This window comes from Athene cunicularia (assembly GCF_003259725.1).
Source record: "Athene cunicularia isolate RWA chromosome 5 unlocalized genomic scaffold, athCun1 chr5_part3, whole genome shotgun sequence".
Taxonomy (NCBI): Eukaryota; Metazoa; Chordata; class Aves; order Strigiformes; family Strigidae; genus Athene; species Athene cunicularia.
Genome location: NW_020799103.1, coordinates 6792096 through 6819102, shown reverse-complemented (window position 1 = coordinate 6819102; position 27007 = coordinate 6792096). Strand labels below are relative to the sequence as shown.

Sequence of the window (27007 nt, the reverse complement as noted above, 5' to 3'; positions counted from 1 at the left end):
GATATTCCAGACTTTGATGGTCCTATGGCTTGGAACCTTCCACTGATTTCCATCTTAGGCTTATTACTGACAGTTAATACTCACTTGCATTGGAGTTCTTCCACTTGTCATTATTTGTCTTAAATAAAAAAAATTTTATTAGTTGCTCCTAATGCACTTACACAAAGGAATAACATCTCCTCTTGGCTTTGAATGTGCTAGGTGAAATAAGTGAGGAACACTGCATCTCATGAAATAGATTATTGATTCACTTGTATGTCATCATGACTCAGGGTTTGGGGTTTTTGGGGTTTTTTTTAGGCAGAGTTGAAAAAAAATTGTATTAAGTGTCACTACACTTTGGTTTATGGCATTAATACTTCTGTGTTTGTTACAAATGCTTCTGTTGATAAATTCTAGATAGCTTTTGCCTCTTTCAACAAAGCTAGTCCTCCTTCTCCTGTGATCCTCTGATTGATTAATGTGGTCTTTATCCTCCCCAGTCATTTCTCACTGATAATTTCCCATCTTTTAACAGAAATGCTTATTACTATGCTCTCAAGCAGAATCACAAGACACTTTATATCATTATTTTTCATTCCATTCCCATTAGGCAAGTCCGTACAGCCTTTCTCTTCCTTCAGAACGAAATTCCGGTATTCCCTGGCATTGGCAGTGCTTTCCAAAGCTGTACCAGTCATACTGACCAAAGTTATGCCCCCTTTTTTGTGTCTGTTGAAAACATGAGATGTGTTCCATGACAAATGTTTGAAGACATTACCTTCTGCAGTTCTCTTTTTTTTTTTTTTAAATCAGTAGACTTCCAGGAACTTTAAGGATACAATTACTCCATTTTTATTGCTGAGTATACTGAGGCGGCATAGCTGGAAAAGCCTGTATCTCCAAGGCAATTAGTCACTTGTAATGGGGCTGTGACAAAGTAAAGTTAGATGTCCTACTGTGCAGTCCCTCATTAAATTCTGTACTTGGATATCTGTCAACGCTCCTATCTTCACAGGTACAATGTCCTGGAAGCCATAAATACTGCTTCTGTATGTATCGGCTTTATTTTATCAGGCATGCCTAGCCCTACACTTACTTCATGCCAAAGCCATTGTAATGAAACCCCCAAAACAAGCTTTACTGGGACCCAGCACACTAACCCAGAGTGGTCCAAGAATCCAGCCCAGGTCTTGGGCTCTTGGCCAAGCACACCCTTGACCCGGCAGTAGCTGCTGCTTTTGGTTGGAGACATTAGGCAGAGCATTTCTGTTTGTGGGTGTACATGGCTTGCAGAGTGGCTAATGATATTTTTAACCTCAATTTTTTGATTTAGTATGACTCCCTGTGCTTGAGGCTTTGCATGTCTCTTCTCCCAGGGAAAGTCTGCCAGAGGGTCCCTTGTAAGGTCTCCTGATGTTGGTGTTCCACACCTCAGAAACCAATAAAGATTGATTAGATTGATTTGCCCGGGGTAATAAACATGGACGTAGATTTTTAGGAGAGTGGTTATGTGACTCTGCTGACCTCCAGTACCAATAACAGTTTAATCCAAGAACGCTTACACATCCATGTTTTCCTTGCTGTTCATCTCTCCCCATCTCTCATGTGCTGCCTGAAGATTGAGAGTGATGATTCTGTTTGCACTCTGGCTCCTCCCCTCCTCATCCCCAAATAGTCTTTGGTGATATAAATGCATATAACTTAACATGTCCATTATTACCCAGCAGATCAGTGGCACAGCCAGCAGGAGGATTCAAGCACTGCAATGCTTTCCTTTTTGCCTTTTTTTTTTTTTTTTTAAAAGTCAGCAAAATCCCTGTCGCCTGGGAGAGGAGTGCAAGGATGTTCCTTGTTATTTCGAAGCATCCTCCTTTCTTTGTAGATGTATTAGCTTGCTGCTGTTGGAGCTGAAGGAGTGAGGCATGGAGCAGTCTTTACACAAAGTTTTACAGTTGGGCTCATTTCAGAGTAGAAGATTCTTCTTTATTAGAAGTACTAAACCATGGAAATAATTATTTATAATGATAGGCTGTTTGGGGCTGGCCTGAACTGTTACCATCATTTCACACATACTTTCTGTAACTTCACCATTTGTTCTCATTTTCTTGTTTTCTTTCTTTGATCACCTTGCTTCCATCTCTTTGCTTCTCAAAAGATTAAAGGGCCAAAATGCTGCATCCTAAAGTTATTTCAGTATTCACAGAAAGCATCACAGAGTTTAATTATAATGCAAATAAGAAGTGATTTCTATCTAGAAAAGACAAGACGTTTCATTTATTACCAAATTGCAGGAATGAAAATTACTCTATTTTCTTTCTATTAAATTGTCCAGTCTTTGCTGGATTGCAAATTTTGCTCAGGCTTTTTAATACAGTTTAAAGTTCTATATTAAATATTAAGTGGGATCCAAACTGTCACATTTACGAAGTGTTGCTGCATGCAGGGGTGTAATTTAATGTCTACTGTCAGGAAATAAATTCATAGACTATAGATTTTAGCCCTGACTAGGCCACTAACTTAAGTGACTGGAGGTGCTTCCCTCATTTCTCCAGGATCGCTTTTCTCTGTCTGCGGAACATATATCATGAAAAGTACCTATAACATGTTCGGTGAATGACTTAACTCAAGTTGTTGATGCAACTAAGAAGTTGGAATTTGCTTTTAGAGACAATGTTAATGTGTCAAGACTTGAAATATTTTGATTTGAAGTATTTTGTCCTGTGAATCTGAAAACATTTTTGGAAACTCTGCAGGAGTGGGAGTATTGAAATTTCATTTTTGTTATTGTTGTTTGCATGTCATATCTCATTTTTCTTGTTGGCTTTTCATGGCTTGCCAGTGATACTGCTGCATATATTAGTGTGAAGCCATTTAATTATAGTACAAATTGGAGAAACAGTAACAAGTAACAACTGCCCAAATTCTCTTTCTGTGTCAACACTAGGACTGCATACTATGTTATGAAGTAATATAAAAAAGAACAATAGGGAAGTTTAAAATCCTCATAAAATTTCAAATGGCTTTTCAAAAGATAATGATGGAACATATGATTTATTAAAGTTTTTTTGAGGTAAGAGAAAACAGCATTTGACAATCAATACTACAGAATATTTTCTGATACTCTTCAGATCTATTTTCAATAAAGCTATTGAAATAGACAACTGTTTCGCTGTCCTCTTGCTAATGTGTATCAGTAAATCATCCCTAATTATCTATGTAGTAATTGGTAGGCAATTATAAATCAATGAAGACCACAAGCTTTAGAGATAAGCTGTGTGGTGATAGAGATAAAGACAAACTAAGAACATTGTGGAGTTCAAGAAGCAGAATTTTATGATCTATAGAGCTGAAGGGAACTTTTAAAATAGAAAGAAAAATATATGGTGTTATGCTAAAAATAATACTGTAGACAAATAAGGTGGTGAGTAATGAAAAGGATAATTAATGTGAATCTGAGCAGTCCAAGTGGTTAACTGCACATGAAAGTATTTTCAGTTTTCTTGGAAATGACAAAAACTGTTTCAAGTTAAAAGGAGCAACTGGCAGCATGATCTGTGTGTCTTAGCAGTTTCAGAGCTGGATCCTCTGTAGAGCTAAACCAATAATGCGCTCTACTCTCCCTCGCTTACAGTCATTGTACTGGAACTATGAAGCAGTATTAAAAAATTAGGAGAATTATTATAACACTGGATTTATTTTTAATTAAATTTTCAAGACTTTTAATGCGTTGCCCGAAATTGACTTTCTAATATTTTGCACACATAAAAAATGAGACTGCAACGATATTTGTCTGAAGATATTGGTAATTGTTCTCCCCAGAGATGCAAGGCTGACTTGTGTTCAGGTGAATGTTTCAATTTCCCTTGCTACATCCCGCTGTAGTCGAATCTGTGCGCTGTCGTCGAGGGCTGATGGGAAGATTAATTCCCGTCTGGGCTGGGAAGGGCTGGGCTCTCTTCTCTTACAGATGCTGGCACTGCTCTCTGTGCTGGGGAGAGTAGAGGCTCTGCCCAGAGACAGGTCTCTGCTGTTCACTGATCCACATTTTTTTAGTAACCTTTTGTAAGTACATATTTTGAAACAAGACCAGATATGATTTGATGTTAACCTGTGCAGACACTGTTTACCAAGGGTAAAAGATAGTACTGTGGAGTTGTTCTGAGGGACATACCTGGGGATAGGTTTGCAGGCCAGTTCTTTATAGACTTCTCCTTGTCTTTATGGGTGCTTGACTCAGGATGTGCGTGTCTCTTGACTAATTTAATCAGAGGGTACCTGATATTCTTTAGCCCTGTCATTGTTCCCTTGCGCAGTGTTCTCTGATGGACGCACCAAATACCCTTCCATAGGAAATGTCAGCATTTCAGAGGGCTGCTTTTGTGTTCATTTCCATCTTGCTTAATAACATGTCAGTAACAGTAATGTAATGATATGTGTTATTTCCAGTGACATATAATGTGAAATTACAGTTTGGGTGACCTATTTTAAAATATTATGGGTAGCTACTAAGTAATAACTAGAGTGCTTTATACACACACACGTGCATCAAAGCATTTCTTCTTAGTATTGCAGTGAAACAGTTTGACACTTCACTTTCAGTACAATACAGCCAGAAGATGCTTTGATCTCAGTGCTGAACTGCTCCTTTGCAACAAACAGGACACACTTTGATGTAGTAAAAAGAAGACGGAAGTTTCATTTAGAATTCAGTTTTCCATCCTGGCTTTTTATTTTTTTTTTTAATGACATGAAATATTTGGAAGATATTATATGGTTATTTGGAAGGTATTATATATGTGCTCCATCTGTGGGATCACATCTCCTTCCTGAGCAAGTGCAGTCCATGGATCTCCAGTAAGGCACTATGTCCACCTCAGGGTGGGAGTTGCATTAGGGGATACAGTACCTTCACGTTTATTACACTAAAGTGAAAGCACAACAGATTTGAGATTGGAAGCTGAACTTTTTTGCACCACAGTGTAGTCTTTGATATTGATACAGCCGGTGATGGGGTCTTGAAAAATTCCTCTCTGGAAAAGGACACCTCAGAAAGTAAATTTAATGCCTGTGGTCGAGGACGCTTTCTCTTTGTCCTTGCCTGCATAACTATATGCCGTGAAATAGCTGCTGTATGTTGCTCCAGGGCTGGCAGTGATTGGCAAAGGGATTACTTTGTATGCTGTCCTGTATTTTAATGGCTTTTAATGATGGAAGCAATTTTTTTAAAAAAGTATTTTTGAATTAAGAGTCACAGTTAACCTGAAAAACAAATACATAAATATTCAGTTCTTCCCAGGAAGGCCAATTCTTACCTCGTGTCTTTGGCATTCTAGCACCTTTAAAAGAGGCACTTTTGTCTAAAAGCAGTATAAATGAAGGTAAAAATTAAAACTTTGAGAAAGGTTATAAAATATGAAAGCTCTTAAAGCAGTTTGGAAGATTCTAGTTCCATCTCAGAAATGGAGAAATGTTCTATGAGCGCTTAGGCCAAAAACTCTCTGTTGCAGAGATCTTTTACAAAGAAGAATTCAAACGAAGGATGAATGATCACTGGTGTGTGCAGGAAGGCACAAAGCTTGTTTGTGTATTTGCCAGTAGAGCATGTGTGCATTGTTCGGCTTTGAAAGGGTAGGAATACTTTTCTGGAATAGTTAGAGCAACCAAAAAACAGCCAGGCTGGGACAAATCCTTAAAGCATGTCCAACAAAAAGGAAGCCATTGTGTTACTCAGTGTATCGAGTACTTCCTTGTGCTGACATTAGCAGCTTTTAAAACTTTTCCTTGTACTGTCACCTGAACTTTTTATTCTATAGCAGGAAGGGAAAAAAAAAAAAAAAGAAAGAAAAAAAAAAAAGAAAACAGGAAGGTATAAAAATGGATAAAAGAACAATAAAAAGCAGGCAACTGCTCACTGTAAAATAGATCTCCCTTAAAGCATTGTTAGAAGCACTGTTTTCATATCTTTCAAACTGTTTCCTTCATCCAGTGGCTCCCACTGGACCATTAAAGAGGCTGAAACAGCCCCAGTAACTTACTGGCCTACAAGCCAGCCAAACACCACTGCCCTGAAGATGATCTTTTCTAATTCATCTTCAGGTGGCTGAGCAAATGAACTCACATTGGTCCTGTGGAGCCCTTCCTCACAGCTGATGTGGTCTGTTACAGTTATTGCTGCTAGTGGAAAAGAGCATCAGGTGACTATGATGTCTCAAGAGGGCACATCTAAACAGGAGGCCAGTGTCCACAGAGCAACAAGCAGAGGGAATAGTGAAGGAAGCATGAAACAAGTCTTTAAAATGCCTGTGGTGGCCAGGGAGGAGACAGCTGCCTGGAGGAAATCAATCAGAAGGAGACAGGCTGCTCCATGGGCAGGCATCCCAGACACAAAAGGAGGAATTTCTCAGGCTGGGGCTGTATTCACAGGAGCACAACCAGGAGGCTGAAGGCAGTGATTATCCCACTTTACTTGGTACTCATGAGGCCACATGGGGAATATTGTGTCCTGCTCTGCCTCCCCAAAACAAGAAAAACATCAGGAACCTGCAGCTTGATCAGCAGAAAGCCATTAGGTTGGTCAGCGCTGGAGTGCTTGCCCTGTGCAGGGAGGCTGAGGAATGGGGCACCCTGGAGCAGGGTTCACACAGCTTCACGGGGACATAACAGGAGCCCCCAGCAGCGATGGGAGGTTACTAAGAAGATCGAGCTAGGCTTTTTATGGGGATGCAGGGAGAGGAGGTGAAAGACAACAGACAAATTGGAACAAGAGAGTTTCCAGCTTTCTCCCCATGGGGTAAAAGCCCCGGGAGGCTATGCAGTCTCTGTCCTCGGAGATTTTCAAGACCTGCCCGCGTGGAGCTCTGAGCAGGCTGGTTTGCCCTTATGGTGGGACCTGCTGGGTGCAGCAGCTTGGACCAGAGACCTCCTGATCCCCAGCCAGACTTGAATTAGTCTGAGATTGATGCATAATTTAGATTTACAAACCCCTTCAGCACAGTTTTCACTGGTTCCCTTTCATGTAGATGCATACGTTGCCAAATGAAATAGAATTTGTCTTACCCTGTTTTAATGGGAGAGATTATGACTGTGCCTTTGGGGCAGGCAGCTAAACTTCTTGTTACAGTCAGGGGAGAGAAATAGGTATTTCTAATGCATGATGCATCTTCTCAGAAGGAGGTATCTGAAGTAGGTGTTAGATGAATTGCAGCCTAAAAGCACCCAACTCTCCATTGATTATAAACGGGACCAGATAACTGTCTGTAATACACATATATCTAGACATGCTAGACATCTAAAGCTAGGTGAGATGTATCTTGCCCTCTACTGTTTTTGCTTGAAGAGGTTTCGATGTCTTTTCTGGGAATCAAGATTGTTGTGGAAATATGGGATACAATTAGCCCTCTTATAATTAGATTATTGCAGTTATATGGGATGAACAACAGGTGTTTGTCACCTGTTGGGAACTCAGATATTTAGAAATTTTTTCAAAAATCAGGAACAGATTTTCTTCTGTTGTAAATAGAGGACAGCAGGATAATGACATTTTGCTCTTTTTTTCTTTCCTTTTCTTTTTCAAAGGCAAAAAGGGCCTTGCGTACCATTTGGTATCTGACTGCTACCCAGTGACACTGTAATAAAATAGCTAACCCTCAGCTTAATCTTCACCTTCCCATAGGAAGGAAATGTCATTAAAGGGTAGGTAGCTGTGGACTGTGTATGCAAGTGCTTCATTGCAAGGTCAAAATCAAAGTAACTGAAGAAGAAGGAAATGTGAATTTGGTTAATTAGGCTCCTGTGAACTCTTTCTGAAATTCTTGTGAAACGCAAAAAAGACAGTAGTGCCCCCCCCAGATGCTGGTGTGCTCCTGCCCTTACACTGAATGCATTCCCCACAGGCACTGCCTCCCTTAACCTATTGGTTTGCTCTGCCCAACAAACATTTTCAGTTTGGCACAGGTAAGGCTGTCAGTCTTTGTGAACTAGCAGCTGATGACTCAGCCCTTCTGTTTCTCATCCTGTAGAATAAAAACCAGGATACACTAATGAAATACAGTCTTTTCTGAAGTAAAAATTTTCCCAGAAATACACTTAAACAAGTTTGCTTAGTAATGCTGGTTCTTTCCTCGCTACACTTTAGAGAGGCAGAGCTGGCTAAAGTGGAAGACAACTGTAAATATTCTTATTATTTTAATTCCTCCTTCTCTGCTAGTATCTTCCCCCTTTCATCTTTTTTGATATCTTGTGTTTAACAATCCGTCAGGATGATTTTGCAGAAGCTTCTTGTTAAAATACAGGTGTATGTTACTGGCTTAAACCAAACGAAGACAACATCTTAATGGCAGTACCTTTTTGTCAGCCGTTGAAATTACCGTATTGGATTTGATTATAGTTTGGATGGGTGTTCAGATCCATTTCTGAAACAGCTGTGTGCAGGCTGTGGTGTGGTTTGAACTGAAATTATTTTGATGACTGAAAATCCGTAAGGCCGGAGACTGAATTTTCACCTATTGAAAACTGAGGTAGTTTTACCAAGAAAATGTTTTGAGGAGCATGATAAATGACCTCTCCTTAAGAAAAAAAAAAATGTTAAAGCAAGTAAGTTGTGCATCTAAAAGACTGGTGAATTTTGGGATGGTATGTTATATAACTGAAGGATAAGTAATGAAGATATCTTTTAGTGCATTTAATAAATTAGAAGACTGTAGGATTTCTAAGTTGGTACAGGTTAAGAACCAAATGAAATGCACATTTCACAATTTGCCTTTGCTGTACACGGTATATTTGTGAAAACCTTGTTTTGGAAAACCAGACAATATATATTTTGTTTTGGTGGTCCCAAGTTCCTTGACAGTGGCATGTGACATGCTTTACTAGTATTTAGTGGTCATCTATTTTAGAGCAACCATTGCCCTAAATCACTGTCAGGCAGTAAGCATTCTTTTTTTATTGACTCTCTGGTGATTTAAATCTCATAGATTACAACATATTAGGTGCTTTCTTGTGGCCCTAAGAGTAATTGCAACTGCCTGTTACTATTTGTTGGCTTAGGTCATGTTTCCTACTGTGGAAAAGCTTCCCCTACAGCCCTTTCCTTGCTCATATCCTCTGATGTTCATGGCTACACCATCACTGCTGTTGTCATTATTCATGACGTGAGTCACAGTCATCACGTTGTCTGGATCGTCTCATCTCGGTGAGGTGATCTAATGGGCATGATGGAGACTGTAGTTTGCATAGAAAGATGATGTCCTTGTGTGAGAAGGAACATATCCAGTGCAATTATGGAAAAAAAAAATAAAATTCTGATGGGACAGTCTGAAGTTTTCAGTTTGTTTGGTTTTGGCCATCTTTTTCTCCCATAAAAGTAATCTTTTGACTAAATGCATAAATATGTATAGGACAACTTTTTTTTTCAGATGTGACCACCTTTTTGGATTCTTGATGTTCTGTTATCCCGTGTGTCAGATATTCTACTCATTTTAGTAATAATAAAGCTCTGGAACAGAGACTCTGCATACACATATACGCATGTGTGAAACCTTTGTAAAATGACAGCATTCTGTATGTTCATTCATTAATCTACATGCAATCTAAGTACGTACTAAAGAGTTACTAAAGGTTTCTGTAGCATCCAAACATTTTGCTTACAAATAAACAGGCATGCAGAGAAGCTCTTCAAGATCAAGCACAGGGGCAATAGTAGCACCAGTGTTAAACCTCAGGTAGCTGTTTCTTCTAACCCTCAATTTACTCATCAAGGTAGATTCGCTGCGTCTTTGGAACTGCCTAGAAAACCCCAAGCACTAACATTTAGATCACGTAGCTGTTTGAGATTCTACAAAGTGATCCTTCTAGTGCAAAAAGATCTAGCTTTGTGTGCCTGGTTTTGCAGATGTTTTTGCAGAACAGTTGTATGGGTTGGTGCATTTTAAGAGAGCACGTTGCATTGTGGTATTCAAATAGTAAATCAACTCTTATGAGAAACTCCTAACTTTGGGAATTCTGTTGAAAAGCGATTACATTCAACTTAGGTATAATAAAACTTAGTTAATTTAGTGAAATTGGGGACACAAAACCAATTTGGATAAATGTATTTTTTTAATGAGTGACTGTATCTTCATCCTGAATAATCAAACTCTTTCATGTAATCAAATAAACAAAGGGGTTTTAAAATTTTTTTCACTTTATTTACAAAGTATTATAATATTACATAATACTTGGGAAGTATTTTGAGATCGCAGGATGAAAGATGGCATAGAAGCACAGTTTATTTATTATTATTATTAACATTTGATGAGTCCCCTGGCTTTTCTTTCAGGATTTTCTATTTATTTCAGTTGCACATTTTTAATTGCTTAGTGAAATGATGTAGTCATATCTCAGAGTTGGTTTAATTGGAATTATTGATGTCTGAAGCAGCACCCAGGCTGGGAAAACTGGGGTCTGATCAAAGTCTGCAACTAATGGTTTAGAGAGTTAAAAATTCAGTCTTAATTAAAAAATGAAAGAGAGAGTGTGTGCTTTCAAAGCACACATTATATGCTAAGGAACAGTCACTACTTATTTATTTGGAAATATTCATTGCAGTATTTAAAAAGAAGGATAACAGTAATGACTGAAGTTTTTAATCCTGAACATTTGTTGAGGTTTTCACCTGGAAGAGTTTACTGGATGCCACACTGTGCTTTCATACCTGGTGGTTTACTTTATTTTCTTTAATTATGTTTAGAACTGCATGTAAAATGGGGAGTTAATTTTAAGATGAGTTTCAAGGTTTTTGAATATTTTATTGTAATGAAAAACAAAAGGTTTTGAATTTTCTATGGGGGAATTTTTTTTACTTGCTTGAAAAAAAATTTGAAACGTGTTATATAGAACAAATAAGTTTAAAATGAATTCTGATTGGGTTGATGAAGAAAACAGAAGATATTGAGCAGTTGTATTACCTTTTGTAAGTCAGTATCTTGGCTTATTGACTATTGAGGATGCACAGGGCAGCTGTTGACCATCTCTAGTCAGGTGGAATGAACCCTGGCTTTCATTCTGAACATGTCAGTGGGATCCTCGTACTGTTTGTTTTGCATATTTTACTAGATTCTTTGCAACGTTTTGACTCATTACTTAGTGCAATGAAATACGGTGCTTTCCAAGTTAACTGGGAATGCAGGTTTTTTTCCATGTTTCTCAGGCTTACTGGATTGTGCATGGGAAATCATAACAGCAAACTGCTTTTTATGAACGTGCACATCGCGTGATGGAGTTAGGAACCTTGGTAAATTTAACTGCTCTGGTGGGGGGAACAGATGGAAGGTAGTGGGACTGCAGAAAGTTCAAGCAGACCAAAATAGAGAATAGCTTTTATTTGCATTAGGAACAAAGGGAGATAGGCTAAATGATGCAAGAATTTTGACTTCACTTCTTAAGCAATGCTTCCAGACTTTTGTTATTTTGGTTCTTTTGTGTAGGTCCTTTTTGTGTGCCCTTATTATTGGAAATAAACATACATATCCCAAGGTGGAGGGGGATCTTTCACTGGATGAGAGCAGTTGCAACCCAGTGTGCTGTGTGGAAGATCCACCACAAATTTTATCTTTTTTATGGAACTGTTCATACATTCTCCAAAAGCATGCGTTTTTATTGTTTGCGCTGTATTGATCAGCACTTGAACCATTTTCTCCCCTAATTAAGAATGCAGAGGGCTTTACATTATTCTGCTTATGATCTCAAGAGCTCTTTTTACACTGCTTGTTTGGGGATTTGCTTCCTTGGGAGAGTTTATTACTGTATGAATGAAAATGCTTTTCTGAAGCTGTTAATCATTTCAAGATTAAAAAAACCTAATTGAGAATATTTCCCATTATTATTAAACTCTTCAGGGTGCTATAGGGCGTGCACACTATTATAATCTAAACCTGCAATTTGGTTTTGCTTCGTGTGCCCTTTGGCACAGTGGCATCCACTAGAATTTTAAGGAGAATGGCCGACACTCCCCCACCCCAACCACAGTGAACTAAATGTGCTTTTTATCGTTTTCTCATCAGCTGCTGCCTCCTGTTAGCAGTGAAGTTGTTTTGACAAGTGTTACTTTGTCAGAACCATATTCGATCATGGAAGGGCTCAAACTAATCAAAGAACTTCCTAACGTTGCAGGCTATCGGGCTGCAATATAATCTTCCCAGTGAAGTGGAGGGGGACTCATCACGGGAGTCATTTTAAAATTGGTTGTGGCAAATCACCGAAGAGTGTATGGTAGGGAGCATTTATTCTCTGTCATAGATTGTGCTAGATAAGATAGTAGGCTATTTCTACGACTTTCTGATGTTGAACTTTAGCATTTCAAGTGCTAGATAGAGTGATATATTGGGTATGCATTGTACCTAAAGACTGTGCATGTAGGCTGCTAGTGTTGGATAATAATGCTGAGGCTCATCAGTGAAGCTTTTATACATAGAGCCAGTGTCATCTAAATGATTCTTTTTGTGCAATGCACTGGGTTGCAGACAATCGGTACTCTGGGTAGAGAATGCTGTTTGTCAGTGTCCTTTTTTATAAGAGGCTACATTCATCTTTTGTAGCTCTGATGAACCATTTTGCAGCCTGCATCCAGTTTACCTCAGCATTTTTTGTTGGAGTGAGCATTCCTTCTGAGACAGAACCAGTGAATGACAGAACAGTTGAGGTTGGAAGGGACCTCTGGTTGTCATCTTGTCCAACCCTGCTGCTCAGGCAAAGCCACCTAGAGCCAGTTGCCCAGAACATGTCCAGATGGCTTTTGAATACCTCCAAGAATGGAGAGTCCACAACTGCTCTGGGCAGCCTGTGCCAGTGCTTGGTCACCTTCACACTGAAGAAGTGTTTCCTGGTGTTCAGACAGACCCTCCTGTGTTTCAGTTTGTGCCCATTGCCTCTGGTCCTGTCACTGGGCACCTCTGAAAAGAGCCTGGCTCTATGTTCTTTGCACCCTCCCTTCAAGTATTTATATGCACTGGTAGGATTCCTCTGAGCGTTCTCCTCTCCAGGCTAAACAGTCCCAGCTCTCTCAGCCTTTCCTCATATGTGATGTGCTCCAGTCCCTTACGTATCCTCATGGTCCATAGCTGGTCTGTCTCCAGTTGTTCCATCACTCTCACATACTGGGGAGGCCAGAACTGGACCCAGCAGGTGTGGCCTCACCAGTGCTGAGCAGAGGGGAAGGATCACCTTCGACCTGCTGACAACACCCTGCCTAATGCAGCCAATGGTACCATTTGCCTTCTCTGCAGCAGGGTCACCTTGCTGGTTCACATTCAACTTTGTGTCCGCCAGGACCCCCAGCTTCTTTTCTGCCAAGCTGCTTTCCAGCTGGTTGGCCCCTGTCAGCTATTTTGCTTTAACATATATCCCCATTAGGTAATTGTTCTCAAATTTTGTGATCTTGGCAAAGAATGTGCAAGTCTCTAATTGAAGCATGACAAAACATTTTGTCAAAAATATTTTTCTTCTGGTTAATATATTAATCTCTTTATCAGATATTTAATGTATTTTGCCACACAGATTTTCTGAAAAGTAATTCTGCATTCTGTAATATGTTTTTAGGGTGGTCTTTAGCAGTCATTGTAAATTGAATAAATCTGAATTTAGAGTAGCTATGCTTTGAACTGGCTTAAAGTAGCTTTGTGCACAAAAATACTGTGCTGTTAAGATGGATTTGGCCTTTTTTTTAAAAAAAAAAAAAATCTACATAATCCTAGCTGTGTAGAAGTATACCTCTGTGTGCCGAGGGCTTCATTGATTACAGTCTATTGACAGGATAGACCTCTCTTGTTGATCTTCTCTCATTTTATTCTAGTATGCGTACCTAATATTCTGAATAGCTGCTCATGTATAATATATGCAGATACAACTCCAGTATCACAATTTAATTGAATTAATAATCAGGGATGAAAACACTGAACGTGCATCAAAAATAAAGCTCATGTTCATGAGTCATGAGGAGGAGTGAAGGTTTGCCTTGCCCCTGCCTGGTTATTTGAGAACATCTTTATACGGATGAGAGAAATGGTGAGCTAAATGACAGAACAGTGGACTGGAATTACAAAATTGAGGAGCTTCTTGCACAGTGGCTTTGGCCAACTTTGATCGATTCACTGTATCTCTCTGCCTTAGTTATCTCACCTGTAAATCGCACATGATACCTCTCTATTCTACTGTACAAAATGATATAAACAAATTAAATAAATATCCCTTTCCTAGTGGTCTGTACAAAAATGCTGCCAGATTGATTTACATGGGACATGGGTGACCTTAGCATGAAGATCACACACGATTTCTACCTAAGTAGGTAGAAAAATAATAAATTCAGAGTCCCAACAAAGTGCTCTGTTATGTATAGCAGGAGTATGATGTCAAGAGAGTATGAGAGGAGCATTCATAGAGAACTGTGGGATATTGCTAGTAGGCAGTGAGCTAAACTTTTTTCCTGATGTTGTGAGTCATCAGCATCAGCTGGAATTTGCAAGCAGGCTATTTTCAACTACACGTTCCCCGCACCTCCCTCCAAGGCAGCTATATCAAGCATGATCTTGTCTTCCAAGACATGGGGAAGAGCTCAAATATAATAAATGTTGGGCTAATAGCCCTGCTGTTTTCAAGGTGATATAATTTGAGAGACATGTTGACCTTGGGCCTCAAATTTGACAGAATGCCTCTGCCTCAGTTTGAAACTTAACCTGCTAATTGTGAAGTCACTCTGTTTCTGGCTTGTGGAGTGATAAATAAAATCCTGTTTGCAATGGAAACTCAAATGCAATACTAAATATGAAATAGTTCTTCACCCTGCCTAGTATATTCCTGCCATGCTTTCTACTGAGCCGTCTGGCTACAATTCTAATTTCCTACGGCACCCAGCAGTCTTTTAAAAGAGAGTAAAACCCTCCTGTTTCAGCCTCAGTCTTGTGAAGCGACGTTTATTTGGACCATTCAGGACCTTCAGGTTGCATACTCCAAGTGTGCGGCATATTTAGCTTACAAATAGACGAATATGAGGGTATGCAAGAGGCATGCACTAAACTGATAAAGACATCATCTTGGAGTGTGTATTAAAAATGAATTTCAGTAAATTAGATGCTATATATTAAAAGAATTAATCTTTAAAACTGCTGGTAAAACTAGTCTGTGTTATTATTCTGATACCAATTTAATTCCATTTATTATTGTTAAACTCATCATTTTAAATTTGCACATCAGTTTCAGATGATTAAAAACCTTGATAACACCAATCCAGAATTACACAATAAAGCATATTACAGCTGCTCTTTAATTATAATGAGTGGTGGGCACACCTTTTATCCCTGAAAGCCATTTTGTACCATTAAACTGTTGCGTGGGTTTGATTATTCATTCATTTGAGTTGTATTCACTATCTCAACAAATTTAAAGTTTTGTGGTTTACTGCTGTGTCCTCAAAATAGAAAAATGGACCAAAGCCTATACCATTTATTCAGGCAAAACTGCTTCTGCCTGAGAAGGAACTGCAAAGGCCACTATAAATATAATGCAATTAAAATCAGTCTATGAAAACAGCTGTGACTGCTGAGGAGGGAGAAATATGTTATTTGGTGCTGATTGTTTGCCCCAAATCTCCTAATGAGTTAGAAAGTAATTAAAAAGGAGGCTAAATGTAAAGGAAGAATTTCCAAAGCCTGCTACTGGCTTCAGTCAGAGGGGGGAATCACCTGAGACACTTGAAGATACGAGATAAGAAACTGATGCTTAAAAATGTCAATAGATAGGGCTCAGACAGATGTCTTTCCTGTCCTTTCTGATTTTTAGTATCTCTGTAGTCTTAAGAATGAACTGGCCTCATGAGGTTAAGCGACAGCCATGAGTCAGTATTCAAATATAACTAAATTATACAGTTATCTGTGTTCTTCTAAGTTACCATTTGTTTAATAGCTAAATTGCTGTACTGTTGCTGTATCACTGGTATTGCAGGCACGCTGGATTGTAAACCTGTGACAAGGTCAGAGTGTTGTAGCCTCTCCTACTTTGCCCTGGGAAAATCTAACAGACTTTAAGGGTGACCATTGCCGATGTATTTCATCTTTGTATTACACGTGTTTAAAAATAAATCCAAGACCATCTTGGTAACTGTAGTGGATTGCCAAAGCTAATGTAGAGATTTAATAGTATAGCCAATGTAAGAGTTAATAATAAAGGATAGAATTCAGCCCTTATATAAGTTTATGTAAACCAGCAGAATTATTATTTGCTTACATCAGCTGAACTTGGCATAAAGGTAGGCAGGTGGGAGATTTTTTTTTTTTTTCCCAAGACTTTTTCATCTCTGCTCATCCAAAAGAGTTGTCTTTGCTTTCAGGGTTTATTTGAAGTAGTCGACTGACTCCTTTGCAGCGGGGAAGCTGTTTGCATAGTGCTGTCAGTGACATCCCTTTCTTGCTGTCTCTTGTCTCATGGAAGCGAGGCTCATGTGAGACTGGGAGATGAGAAGAGGTTGGATTTTACACAGAGCTCATGCCTCCGTTCGCTGGGTGAATTCTTCTGGTGTTTTTATGTTGAAGAAAATCCTCTGCGGTAGAAAACAAAGCTGTAATGCTCTGGAACTAATGGAGTTAACTGCCAGGGTGCGATTTTTAACTCAGGAAGCTTGAGACCTGTCTGATCCTTTCCTCTTAGTAGGTGCTTTTCCTGCTTATAGGTCTCCTGATCAACAGAGCTAAAGATAAGGGTCTTATATTTTGTGCATGAAAAAGAGCACAGTAAGAGTTTGATGAACAGATACTTTTATAATAAAACTCTTCTGTCTCATTGAAACTGTAGATTGCTAGCTATTACATGACACTGAACAGTTTTCCTTTCAGTATTATCACACAGTGACTTAAATGTGATGAGGCATTAGAAAAGATTGAATTATTTTAATTTTACTTTTTCACTGGGTTCTGAAGCCATTGTGTTTTATTTTGAGGTAAATTATCCTATTTATCTTGTCTGCATAAATACCTTTATGAATAATGCAAGAAGCTGGGATGCTAAAAGTAAAAATTACAGACCTGTCCTTAAAGGACAGGATTAACATCCTGCAAGAGCTTATTCAAAACCAACTGGTGCCTTTATTTTACAATACAAAAATGCGCCATTTTTGAGCTTTTACAAAACCATTTTAGTGGAGTGTTGCCAGATCCATTAACAATTCTGTACTAATGACAGTTAAATAACTGAGTGGGGTAAAAGCAGGCAATGGAACAGTCTGTACAGGATCTCCTTTTACATGGATGTTTTAAGAAGGCTTGAATGAAAAAAACCTGCAAAAATACTTCCATGGAGGTAAAAACAGCAATGTCTTACGTTGAATTAAACCTAGAAACAAAAAATAGTACACCTAGTGCAAAGGTAGTGTAGATATTTAGCTGAAGACTACAGAGGCAATTTAAGGTTATGGAAAATACCAATTCCCAAGGAAAGATTAAATTGGCCGTTTCGCACAAGCATTCTGTTTTAGACTATTTAGCTATTAGTGCAGATGTACAGACAGATCCTCATAGCAATTTGTGAGTTGGTGAATGTGTTTTTACTGTCTTCCGTGTGGGATGATGAGGTGAAGATGGACATGTGAAGACTGAGGCTCCTCCATCCATGTCCATGCCAGGATGCTGTGACGAGGCAGAGCCTGGAGCCCCGAGAGCCGTGTGTGCCTCTGCGGCCAGGCGGGCAAGACCTAAAGCATGGGAACACAGCCAAAAAACGTCCATGCATCGTTTCCTCTGGCCTCTGTCATCACAGAATTTCGGAACAGATTTTTCTGTGCTCCTTTGAAGAACGTTTGTAATTTTTGTACCGTTTTCACTCTCAGGTCAGAGGTAGGCACTTTCATTTCAGCTTAACATTACACTATATACGCTTGCTTCATAAAGTTTTCTGGTGAGCATCTGTACACATGAAATACACATAAAAATAGTGCATATACAGCTCAAATTCTATAGCAAAACCAAAAACTAGAATTGGAGATGAAGATATTCATCCTGAGGCAAGTATGCAAATGTAGTGCATGGATCTAAAGATGAAGAAACGAAGATGAAGAAAGGTGAATTGCTTCTAATTCCCTGAACTGGCCATAATGTCTAACAGCATCTTCCTACGCAGAAAAAGTCCTCAAAAAGGTCACCTAATAGATCACTTCCATCTGGACAGACTATGGCTTTTGAAAATACCTAAGTAATGCCATGGTACATGATACACCACTTTATAAAGCTGTTATTTGCAGTTCCCTCCTGGTATTACAAGCTTTCTTAAATTATTCTGAATTTCTAAAGCAAATCCATAATATTTTCCTATACCTGCAGAGATGTTTATACATATGCTACAAATAATGCACAGGTTCACAGGAGAAGCTTACAGATCTAATCATAATATTTTCTCCCTTTTTAGTCTTTATGTACATCATGTTAAGCAGGGAGAATAAGAAACTGCAACGTAGTCGACAAACGGAGAAGCTGCTAATGGTTTTCTCTGTTTATACCGTTCTTCAGGCATATTGTATTTAATGACATGTTGCCAAAGGAATACTAACGTGCTACTCAAGCAGGGGAAGGGTTGCTTCTTCGTTCCCCCTGCACCCCCAGCCCAGCCCGTCTCCAGCACACACACGCAGGAGGAGGCTGGGCTGGGGAGCAGGGGGGAGTGCTGACTTTCACCTGGAGAGGAGCAGGGCACCTCCTGTAAGCTGGAAATGGCTCTGGGAGGGGAGGATAGTGGTAGGGAGCAGAGCCTGAAGGATTTTTTATTTTTTATTTTTTTACCAGTTGCTTCTGCTTCCATGGTGTCTTTCATGGCAGATTTTCCCAAAACAGCCCGCACAGCACCTCTTTTTCCTTTGTCCCTAGCGTGGGTAGGGTAGTGCTGGTGTGACCCTGCTGGTTTAAGGAGATCAATGAAGTAAAGGAGGAACCTATACAACTGAGAGCGAGTCCTGTTTTCTCAGCTCTGCTGGTTTAAGAAGCTGGTTTGCATCTCCCTAAACATCAGTTGACAAAAGCTAAAGGCAAGGACAGCACTGCCATAAGAAAGCCATCTAGTCCTTAAATAGGTCTATGTATTATTCAACTTTTCTGACATAATCGACAGAGACTCATACACTGGTGCTCTTTTTCTTCCATTAAGTAAACTGCTACTTAGTTTTGGTATCTGTGCAGAGAGGCCTCGTGAAAAGTAATTTACCAGTCAATTAGTATCCTACACCATGAGCCTAAATCAAATATACTTTCAAACGGGCTCAAGTTTAGAGATGAACTTTAGGAAAACTCTATTGATTTTGTAAATTAAAAATGTAAAATTGAGTGGATAGAGGTCCAGTACACGACTGACCCAAGGAAGCAATCTTTAAAGAGGAACATTCTCCGATTCAACGCTGGGGAAGAAAAGAAAGCAAGAAGGATTCATTTGCAGTTGACCTGAAATAGCAAAGTCATTCACTTTCCAAATAGGATTAAACTTGTTCCATCAGCCATGACATGTGAAAAGATCATGGTTATAAATTCCATTTGCTGTAATGAATTGAAAGTGTCTGAGTTTGCAAGCAGCGCTCATCGTTGATGGACAGCTAGATTTGTGCAGTGTTTTAACACCAAAATTAGCTTCTGCAAAATAAAAAGTACAGAAAAGGTGGCAGAAGTGACAGATTTTAAAGCATAAAAAAATTGACTATTGTTAGATGGAAGCTGAGTGAAGCTAGAAATAAATACTGGTTATAACCCTGTTATGTAGATAACTTGTTTCATTCTTAAGTGAGGGTGAACATGAAAAAGGCATCTGTTTAGGTCTCTCAGCTGTGTTTCAACAAGAATAAATATTGTTGCTTAAATGAGGGAAAATCGAACTTTTCTATGGTGTTGCTTGTAAGACGTAAGAAAATGGAATTGTATTGAAGGGTACTTCGTCCGCATCAATTTCAGCGTACATCGATACGACTCCACTGCAGTCCATGAAATCATATTGAAGTAGGAATTTTGTAAATTGACATAAAAGCTACACTCTGTGGCTACTTAATAACCTTAACTCAGTCTTGCATCAGGATCATGAGACATTTGTACTTTGATGCTTGCAGAACTAAATGCAGTTTCAGAACCTATTTTTCTCCAATTTGTGTGTTTGGTGTACACGATTTTCTGCATATTTTAAATGTGCTGGTTGCCAAGAACAAAATCTCGATGGGTGAAAATGGCTAATATTTGCGAATAATTTGAGATTCATTTTAAGTGATAAGGTACCCAGCTGAAAGCTGTCCAAGATTTAAAAAAAAAAAAAAAAAAAAAAAAAAAATGAAAATATAATAGCTTCTTAAATTACCGCAAGGTTAACACATAATTAATTTGCTAATTTTAATTACAACCCTACAAAATGTGCTGAAAAATGCTCAAAGGGGAGAAGCAGCCAGGTGCCAGCCGTGATTAACCAGGGTTACTAGCAATTATGAGGTCTCTGTTAACCATGTTATAGAAATTTTAAAAACTCCTTTATAAAACCAGCAAATTTATTGAAACTCAGCAGGGTATTCATCTTGCTGTACCTTTCCATTGCTACAGACTTGCTCTCAGTTGCTTCACTCTTTTCTAGCTAAATGCTTTATTGCAGCTGAAACATGGACTGCACGCATACGTGTACCAGGTTTTTATTTTGATCTTATAAACGAAAGAGATTAACTATTGTTTGCAAAATGCTCTGAGCACCTTAAGTGCCAGATAGCCGCAGATATCACAGCTGAACACTACAAACACAAATCCTGAAGAAAACACTCTTTTTTTCCGAGGTGTCCTGGGACATGCAGTTTGTAAAGCAGGAATATTGCTGGAACTGCCTTTTCAGTGGAGAACCTGCTCTGGAAGGTTTTCTGTGCTCAGACAAATGTAACTTCCGAATGAAAAGCAAAGAACAAACAAACAAAAAAATCTGCATGTTTGCTTTGCATTTTAAACAAATCACAGTGTGAACAAATGTCTTGTATGTATCAAATTTCATGATGTATTGTTGTTCTTTTTTTATTGCTATGTGAGTCGTGTTTTAAGTGTCTATTGATTAGAAGCGTGATAAACCTTGATCCATCTATTAAAGGAAGATTAAAAAAAAAAAAATCATCCAAAAAACCCAAAAAAAAACAACAGAAAAAAAAAAGAAAAAGAAAAAAACAAACCTAAAGCATTGGTGTCAAAGGAAATTAATTTCCTGGCTGGCTTGTGTTTTTCTCTGAGGCAGATATTGATGAGTGTGCAGAGGGGATCATTGAGTGTCACAACCATTCACGCTGTGTTAACCTCCCAGGGTGGTACCACTGTGAGTGCAGAAGCGGTTTCCATGACAATGGAAGCTATTCTCTTTCCGGGGAGTCCTGTGTTGGTAAGCAATGATCAGCATAGTGTTTGGTTTTTTTTTTTTCTTTCTTTCTTTTTTCCCCCCTCCTTCTGCATGGTGTTGCAAAGTGACTATTGAGACACTGTCCTGAGCAGTTACTGTGTTTAAAGCTGTTTAAAGCTAAAATGCGAATGCAAGTGAGCCTGTCTGTGTTTTGTCAGCAGGCCCAGAGCCACGCAGCGTGGGTGCTCGTTCAAGACACGTCACATTTTGGAATGGTTATTACAGGAGGGAGGCAGCCGGAGAGCCCAAGTGTGACTTACTGTGCCTTGCCATTTATCATAATAAGTTGCTGTAAAACCTGAAGGGAAAGTAGGCTTTCTGGGGAGCATAATAGGCCACAAAAGGGGAAGAGTTGGTTTTCCATTTTCAAATTTCGGCAGAGAGATATGAGAACGCGTTTGGGGTATGTCTGTGTTGCTTTGCTTTGTTTTCCATTGTTTGACATCATCATCATTTTATTTTTAGAATTATGCAAATGGAGTCAAGCTCTTTATGCACCATATTTACGGAATAAGGCCCTAGGGGCATGAACAGAGAGGAATTCTCACAGGGAGTAGAGGAATCTGTCGGTTGTTTCTATGGGAGGACAAAGGATGAGGCTCCATGAGGAGTTAGTGCTGGTTCTTGCAGTCTGGGTGCCCTTGACTGTCCGTAAGACTTTGTGTGCCACAGCAGCAAGAAAGCAGTAATAAAATTATAGTGAAGATGGTAATTGTGCTTTATATCTGCCTTACAGTTTTTCCACTTTTTTACTCATTCTGAGAAACCTTATACATAATTTCTTTATGGTATTTTATCATACGACTTTAAAACAATTTAGAAAGGATCCTGTTTTAACCTCGATGGAGATACAGATAAACTTCTCATAGTTCTGTGTCCTTTCTTTGGCATTTCAGTTACTTCATCTCTGCTCAGTTCTATGAGTTTTCTATAAAAGCATTTCTGCTACTTCTGTGAAAGACTTTATATTTTTACACTATAAATTTGATTTATCATGTCCGTAAGTGCAGAGGGCTCTTCTGAGAGTTAAAGAAAACAATTAAATTAAAAGTTAAAATAAAACTTCATAATAAAAATACATAAATTTACTTGTAACAAACATTCCTGATACAAATTTTGGCTATTAGAAGTCCTTGGGCTAAGATAACATCATGATTTAAAAAATGCAGAAGAATAATATTTATTTTCAAACCCAGTATTTGTAGACTGTCCAGCTACATTAGCTTTTTCACATTTTCCTAAGCTGGCAGGGAGGTCAGTAAAATCACAGCAGTGAACTTCACTGGGGTGGCTGTGTAAAGAATGGCAAACTTTGCAATGTTTTGTGACTTGATAGACAAAATACCACATGAAAGTCATATATTTCTAAACAGATTCTGTAACGTTAAAGTTCTCCTCTGATTTATTTAAATAGTGTAAAAAGGAGCGATGGACAAAACAATGGTGAAAATATTTGCTTTATGAGAAGTCAAAACAACATGACATAAACTTCAAAAACGCTCTGAGATAATTGGGGTAAGAGGCATTTGTGGGATTCCTGATGCCTACCCGTACTGCTTGCATAGCAACCCCATCCCTTGTTGGGCTGGTTTGGGACAAATGAAATACAAGGCTCGGGGTGGTCTCAGGGAGAGATGGACACAAACGAGACTGTGGTGTTGAATGGCCCGTAGCTAGGCTCAGTTGCTGAAGGGGCCAGTATCGCTTGCATTGCATTGCTATTAAAGGGAAGGGCACTTGGCTACCTGACAGCAAAACAGAGCCCGAAACCTTCTGTATCCTGCAGAGACTGGAGGGATGAGTTCTAGTGAAAACAAAATGCCCTTGCTTTGACCTGCACAGCATGCTGGAAGTATGTAAGGTGAGGTGCTCATCTTGCCATATGCAAGTTGTAAACAGAATGTGAAATTAGCTGGGTTATTTTAACTAAACAGCTTTTCTGAACCATCTGCTGCAGGGTGCCAGTGAGGAAGAGGATAAACCAGTTTATTTTGTTTCGTTATACGGGTTAACCAATTAAAAATTAATTGAAAGTTTCTGCTAACCCATATTGACAGAGAAATCTCAAGCCATGATGTTTATTTTAAAGCGTAACTAAGAGTTGGTTAAAATGACAGATAGCACTACGCATTCTAGGTAAAACTCAATTTCTTCAACACTGACTTCCATCACGTTACAGAGCTTGTTTGCATGGTGGAGTATTTAGAGTCAGGGCCAGAGTCATTCGCTCTATTTCAGATAAAAGAGGATTCATCTGCTTAGCAACAGCATTTTGTCCTGGTGTATTTTACAGACTCTCTACTGAAATCCTAGCGTGTACCTGAGGTGGATTTGGGCCATTGCCCTTCGGTATGTTTTGAAATGTTTCCTCTTCATCCCTGAAGGACAAAACTTGGAGAACAATAAAAAGGCTAAGAACGTAAGGAAAAAAAGATTAAACCCTCCCCCACAAAAATAATAATAATAATAACAACGTATGAAAATCATAAGGCAGTGGGAGGGAGCACTTCGCTCTGACAGATTGCCCAAAGCCCAAGCAGACAGTTGCTTTTGCTGGATACATTTGTGTATCTATTGATTGATCCCCTTTCCCTCTGTTTATATGTAGGTGGTCTTGGAGCTGGGTCATTGCTTGCAGTGTCTCTGCAGTGCTTGCAGAACCTTTTAAAAAATAGCATTTAATTGGGAAGTGTTGTGATACCTCAATGCTTCTAAAAGCTTTATTCTCACTGGCTAGGAGAAAACCTGGCAAGAGACAAATGTGTAAATCAACAGATGTGGAGGGGAAGGTCATAATATTGTACTAGAGCTTGGGTAATAAGGATGTATGACTTAACCAGGCCACTTCAAGATTGGGAAAATTCTTTTATTGCTCTAAATATCAACCAAAGGCAGCTTTGAAAAGGAAATATATTTCCATGGCCATGCTTTTATAAAAGATGTCAGCTTCCTAAGGTGATGGTGAGCAGGCTGAAATTAAGAGAATGTAATTTAATTTCCAGCAGTAGCGTTTTTATGAGGCACTGGCCTTTGACAATATATTAAGAATACTGCTTGCAGACAAAAGACAATTGCTGGTTGCTACTAAAGTTTGCTTGGCAATTAAAACGTGTAGGCTATAGTTGCTGGGTTGTTTTTGTTTTGTTTGTTTGGATTTTTTTAAATAGGAGCTTTGTTATGCTTTAAGGTAAACAAACTAAAATACTTTATAGAGAACTATGAGTTACATGATACATAGCCCAGTATCATCTACTGATACCGTATGGAAGCAACTGGCATACATTGTTTTTTCCCTGCACTGAGTACTTGTTGCCAGATACTGGTACCTCATAAGGTAGTCAATGAACATCCTCACCACCAAATTTTCAGTGATAACCTTTAAGATTATCAGAACCAATAGAAGGGACAAACTGGCAAAGAAGTGCTGTATTCTGGGAAGTTAATAATGTTTCGCAAAATTCACTCCTATCTACAGAAGAAAAATAAAAGCAAATTAAATTACACTTTTTAATCTCCATTTCTCTTTAAATGAGATGCTTCCAGTCTGCAGAGAGCTGTTCAGACCCTGGAGTATAGAATTCCTGATTCTACTTTTTTCATGATGTTCATCTCTCTGAGTGTTTACACTATGACTTGCAAGCACAGAAGGAAAACCAATCAAGGCAGCAGTACTTGTCAGTTGTTGGTTTATTTCTTTTATTTTCTTTAAGAATCAGTGCAACTTTTGTAAGGAACCTTAACACAGACCATCCTCCCACTAAAAAAAACAGAGGATTCACCATGTATTTCATCCTGAAAAGTTGCGTAGCTAGACCTCACTGTTGGGTTAGAGTAGCTGTTGTGGGGAAATGAAAGCTAGAAAAAGGTAGGACTCAGCAGCTTGTGAGAGAAAACTCCATATATCTTAGTCTCCCACAAATTCAGGGTACAGCAGTGCTTGAATGGGTTTCAAATCAATTCCAGAAGCTTTCATATATTCCATGGTATACAGCAGTGTTGTCTGTTACCTAGATTAGAAAGTGAGAGAAAAGGAGGTTTATGCTTTGTTTGTTTTACTCTCTGTCAAACCAAAAGCTAGACCCATCCTTTGACAATCTCTCTATATACTTGAGAATTGCTTTTCTGTCTGTTTTTAAAAAAGTGGTACATAGACAGAAAGGTTTGCATATGGTTCAGAGTATGCAGGACCAACTCTAGAAGCTGCTTCTTTATGGCTTGCTTTTGTTCTGCTCATAGAATTTTTTAAAACTCATAATACATCAGAGTCTGTGTCTGTGGATTTTATCCCGCAAAATAAAAATTATCTTGCTTCCTTTCCATTTAGTAAATTCTGATTCTTGTATTCCGAGAGAAAGTTGTGTTACATGTCTTCAAGGTAATTGTGTTTAGTCATTTCTATATTTCTAGAAAGCATTAGTAAATCCTATACTCAGAATCTAATTTACTATGCAGTGTTCTTTAATAGACCATTATGTCTCTGTAGAATAAAAGTACTATCATAAAATATTTTCTAACAAAAAATGAATCTGTTTAGTGATTTTTTATTTTTTTTTTTCAAACATAAGTCCAAGTTACTTTGATTTAGAAAGAAGGCAAATACATTAAGTGACAAGTTGCCTGTGAAAAACGATATGTCAAAATAGTGTTTAGTTAACTTGTACATACATTGATTTGGGAGCCCAGCATACGTTTTTCACGTTAACGTTATACTGCAATGGTTTAATGTACCATAACAGTTAAAATTAGCACATTAGTAGGGTTCTTTCTTCTGCAGCAGCTTATCATGATATTACAGAGCCCCACGCTGCATGACTTGCTTGCATACATTCATTAAGGTGCTATAGAAAAGTCATACCATCAAAACCTGAATAGCCTTGAAAACTAAGAAATGAAGTAGCTAGGGACTGGGCTAAAATTTCAGTGAAACCAATTTAATGAACTTGTGTTGATATGTACAGTCATGCCTGTCTTCTACCTCATTCAAATACAGTGGCCATGGGACCTCTCATAATATCTGAGGCAAATTACTTCTCGTTACAGCCAAAAAAGGATGGAGAAGGAAATTGCATCTCAGGGGATTAGTCTGTTCCATTTTGATTCGGATTTCTCATCCGCCCATGTTACCAAGCTATCTTTATGTCCTTTGAGAGTATATTGGGAAATGAGCACTTCTTGGGTGGCTTGTTTTCTTTCTTTTCCCATCCCCAAATTGTGACTAGTTGCATTGCGGCTACATGCATGTGATCAGGTACTTGTTGCCGTACATTTGTTTAAAGAAGCACAGAGTGTTTGAATAGTGAGGATCTTGATCAGTTTGATGATAATTGTGTGCAGTGTTTGAGGTGGCGTAGCTCAGCATCCATCACTTTGATGTTATACGTTATTGATAGAAGATAACGTAAGGGTAGCATCACAAGCAAGTTTCTGATTATGGTAATTTCCACTTTTCCTTGAAAAGGCCATATCCTCGCTTTTCCTTGAAAAGGAACTGTGTGGAGAGAGGAAGTAAAGCTCTGCCACTTGTACTTGAATTAATTAGTAGTCTGCCACAGATTATCTCAATATAATGCATGCATAAAATTGCAAAATCCTACTCCAGGTCTGAAAAACAGATTGTTTGCACAAG

The 27007-nt window shown here is 38.7% G+C and overlaps 1 protein-coding gene across 3 annotated transcripts in view; it reads left to right on the top strand.

The window, feature by feature from the left end:
* The window catches only part of NELL1 (neural EGFL like 1), a 290337-nt gene that overhangs the window by 248766 nt on the left and 14564 nt on the right, over nt 1-27007 (top strand). Inside the window, exon 15 of one of the 3 annotated variants that reach the window (XM_026850769.1) lies at nt 21289-21363. The exons of 1 other annotated variant lie outside the window; for it this stretch is intronic. In XM_026850769.1, coding sequence (XP_026706570.1) covers nt 21289-21363 — 75 coding nt within the window. Of the gene's footprint in view, nt 1-21222; nt 21364-27007 lie in introns of all 3 variants that reach the window. One more of the 3 variants, XM_026850768.1, reaches the window with a different exon arrangement.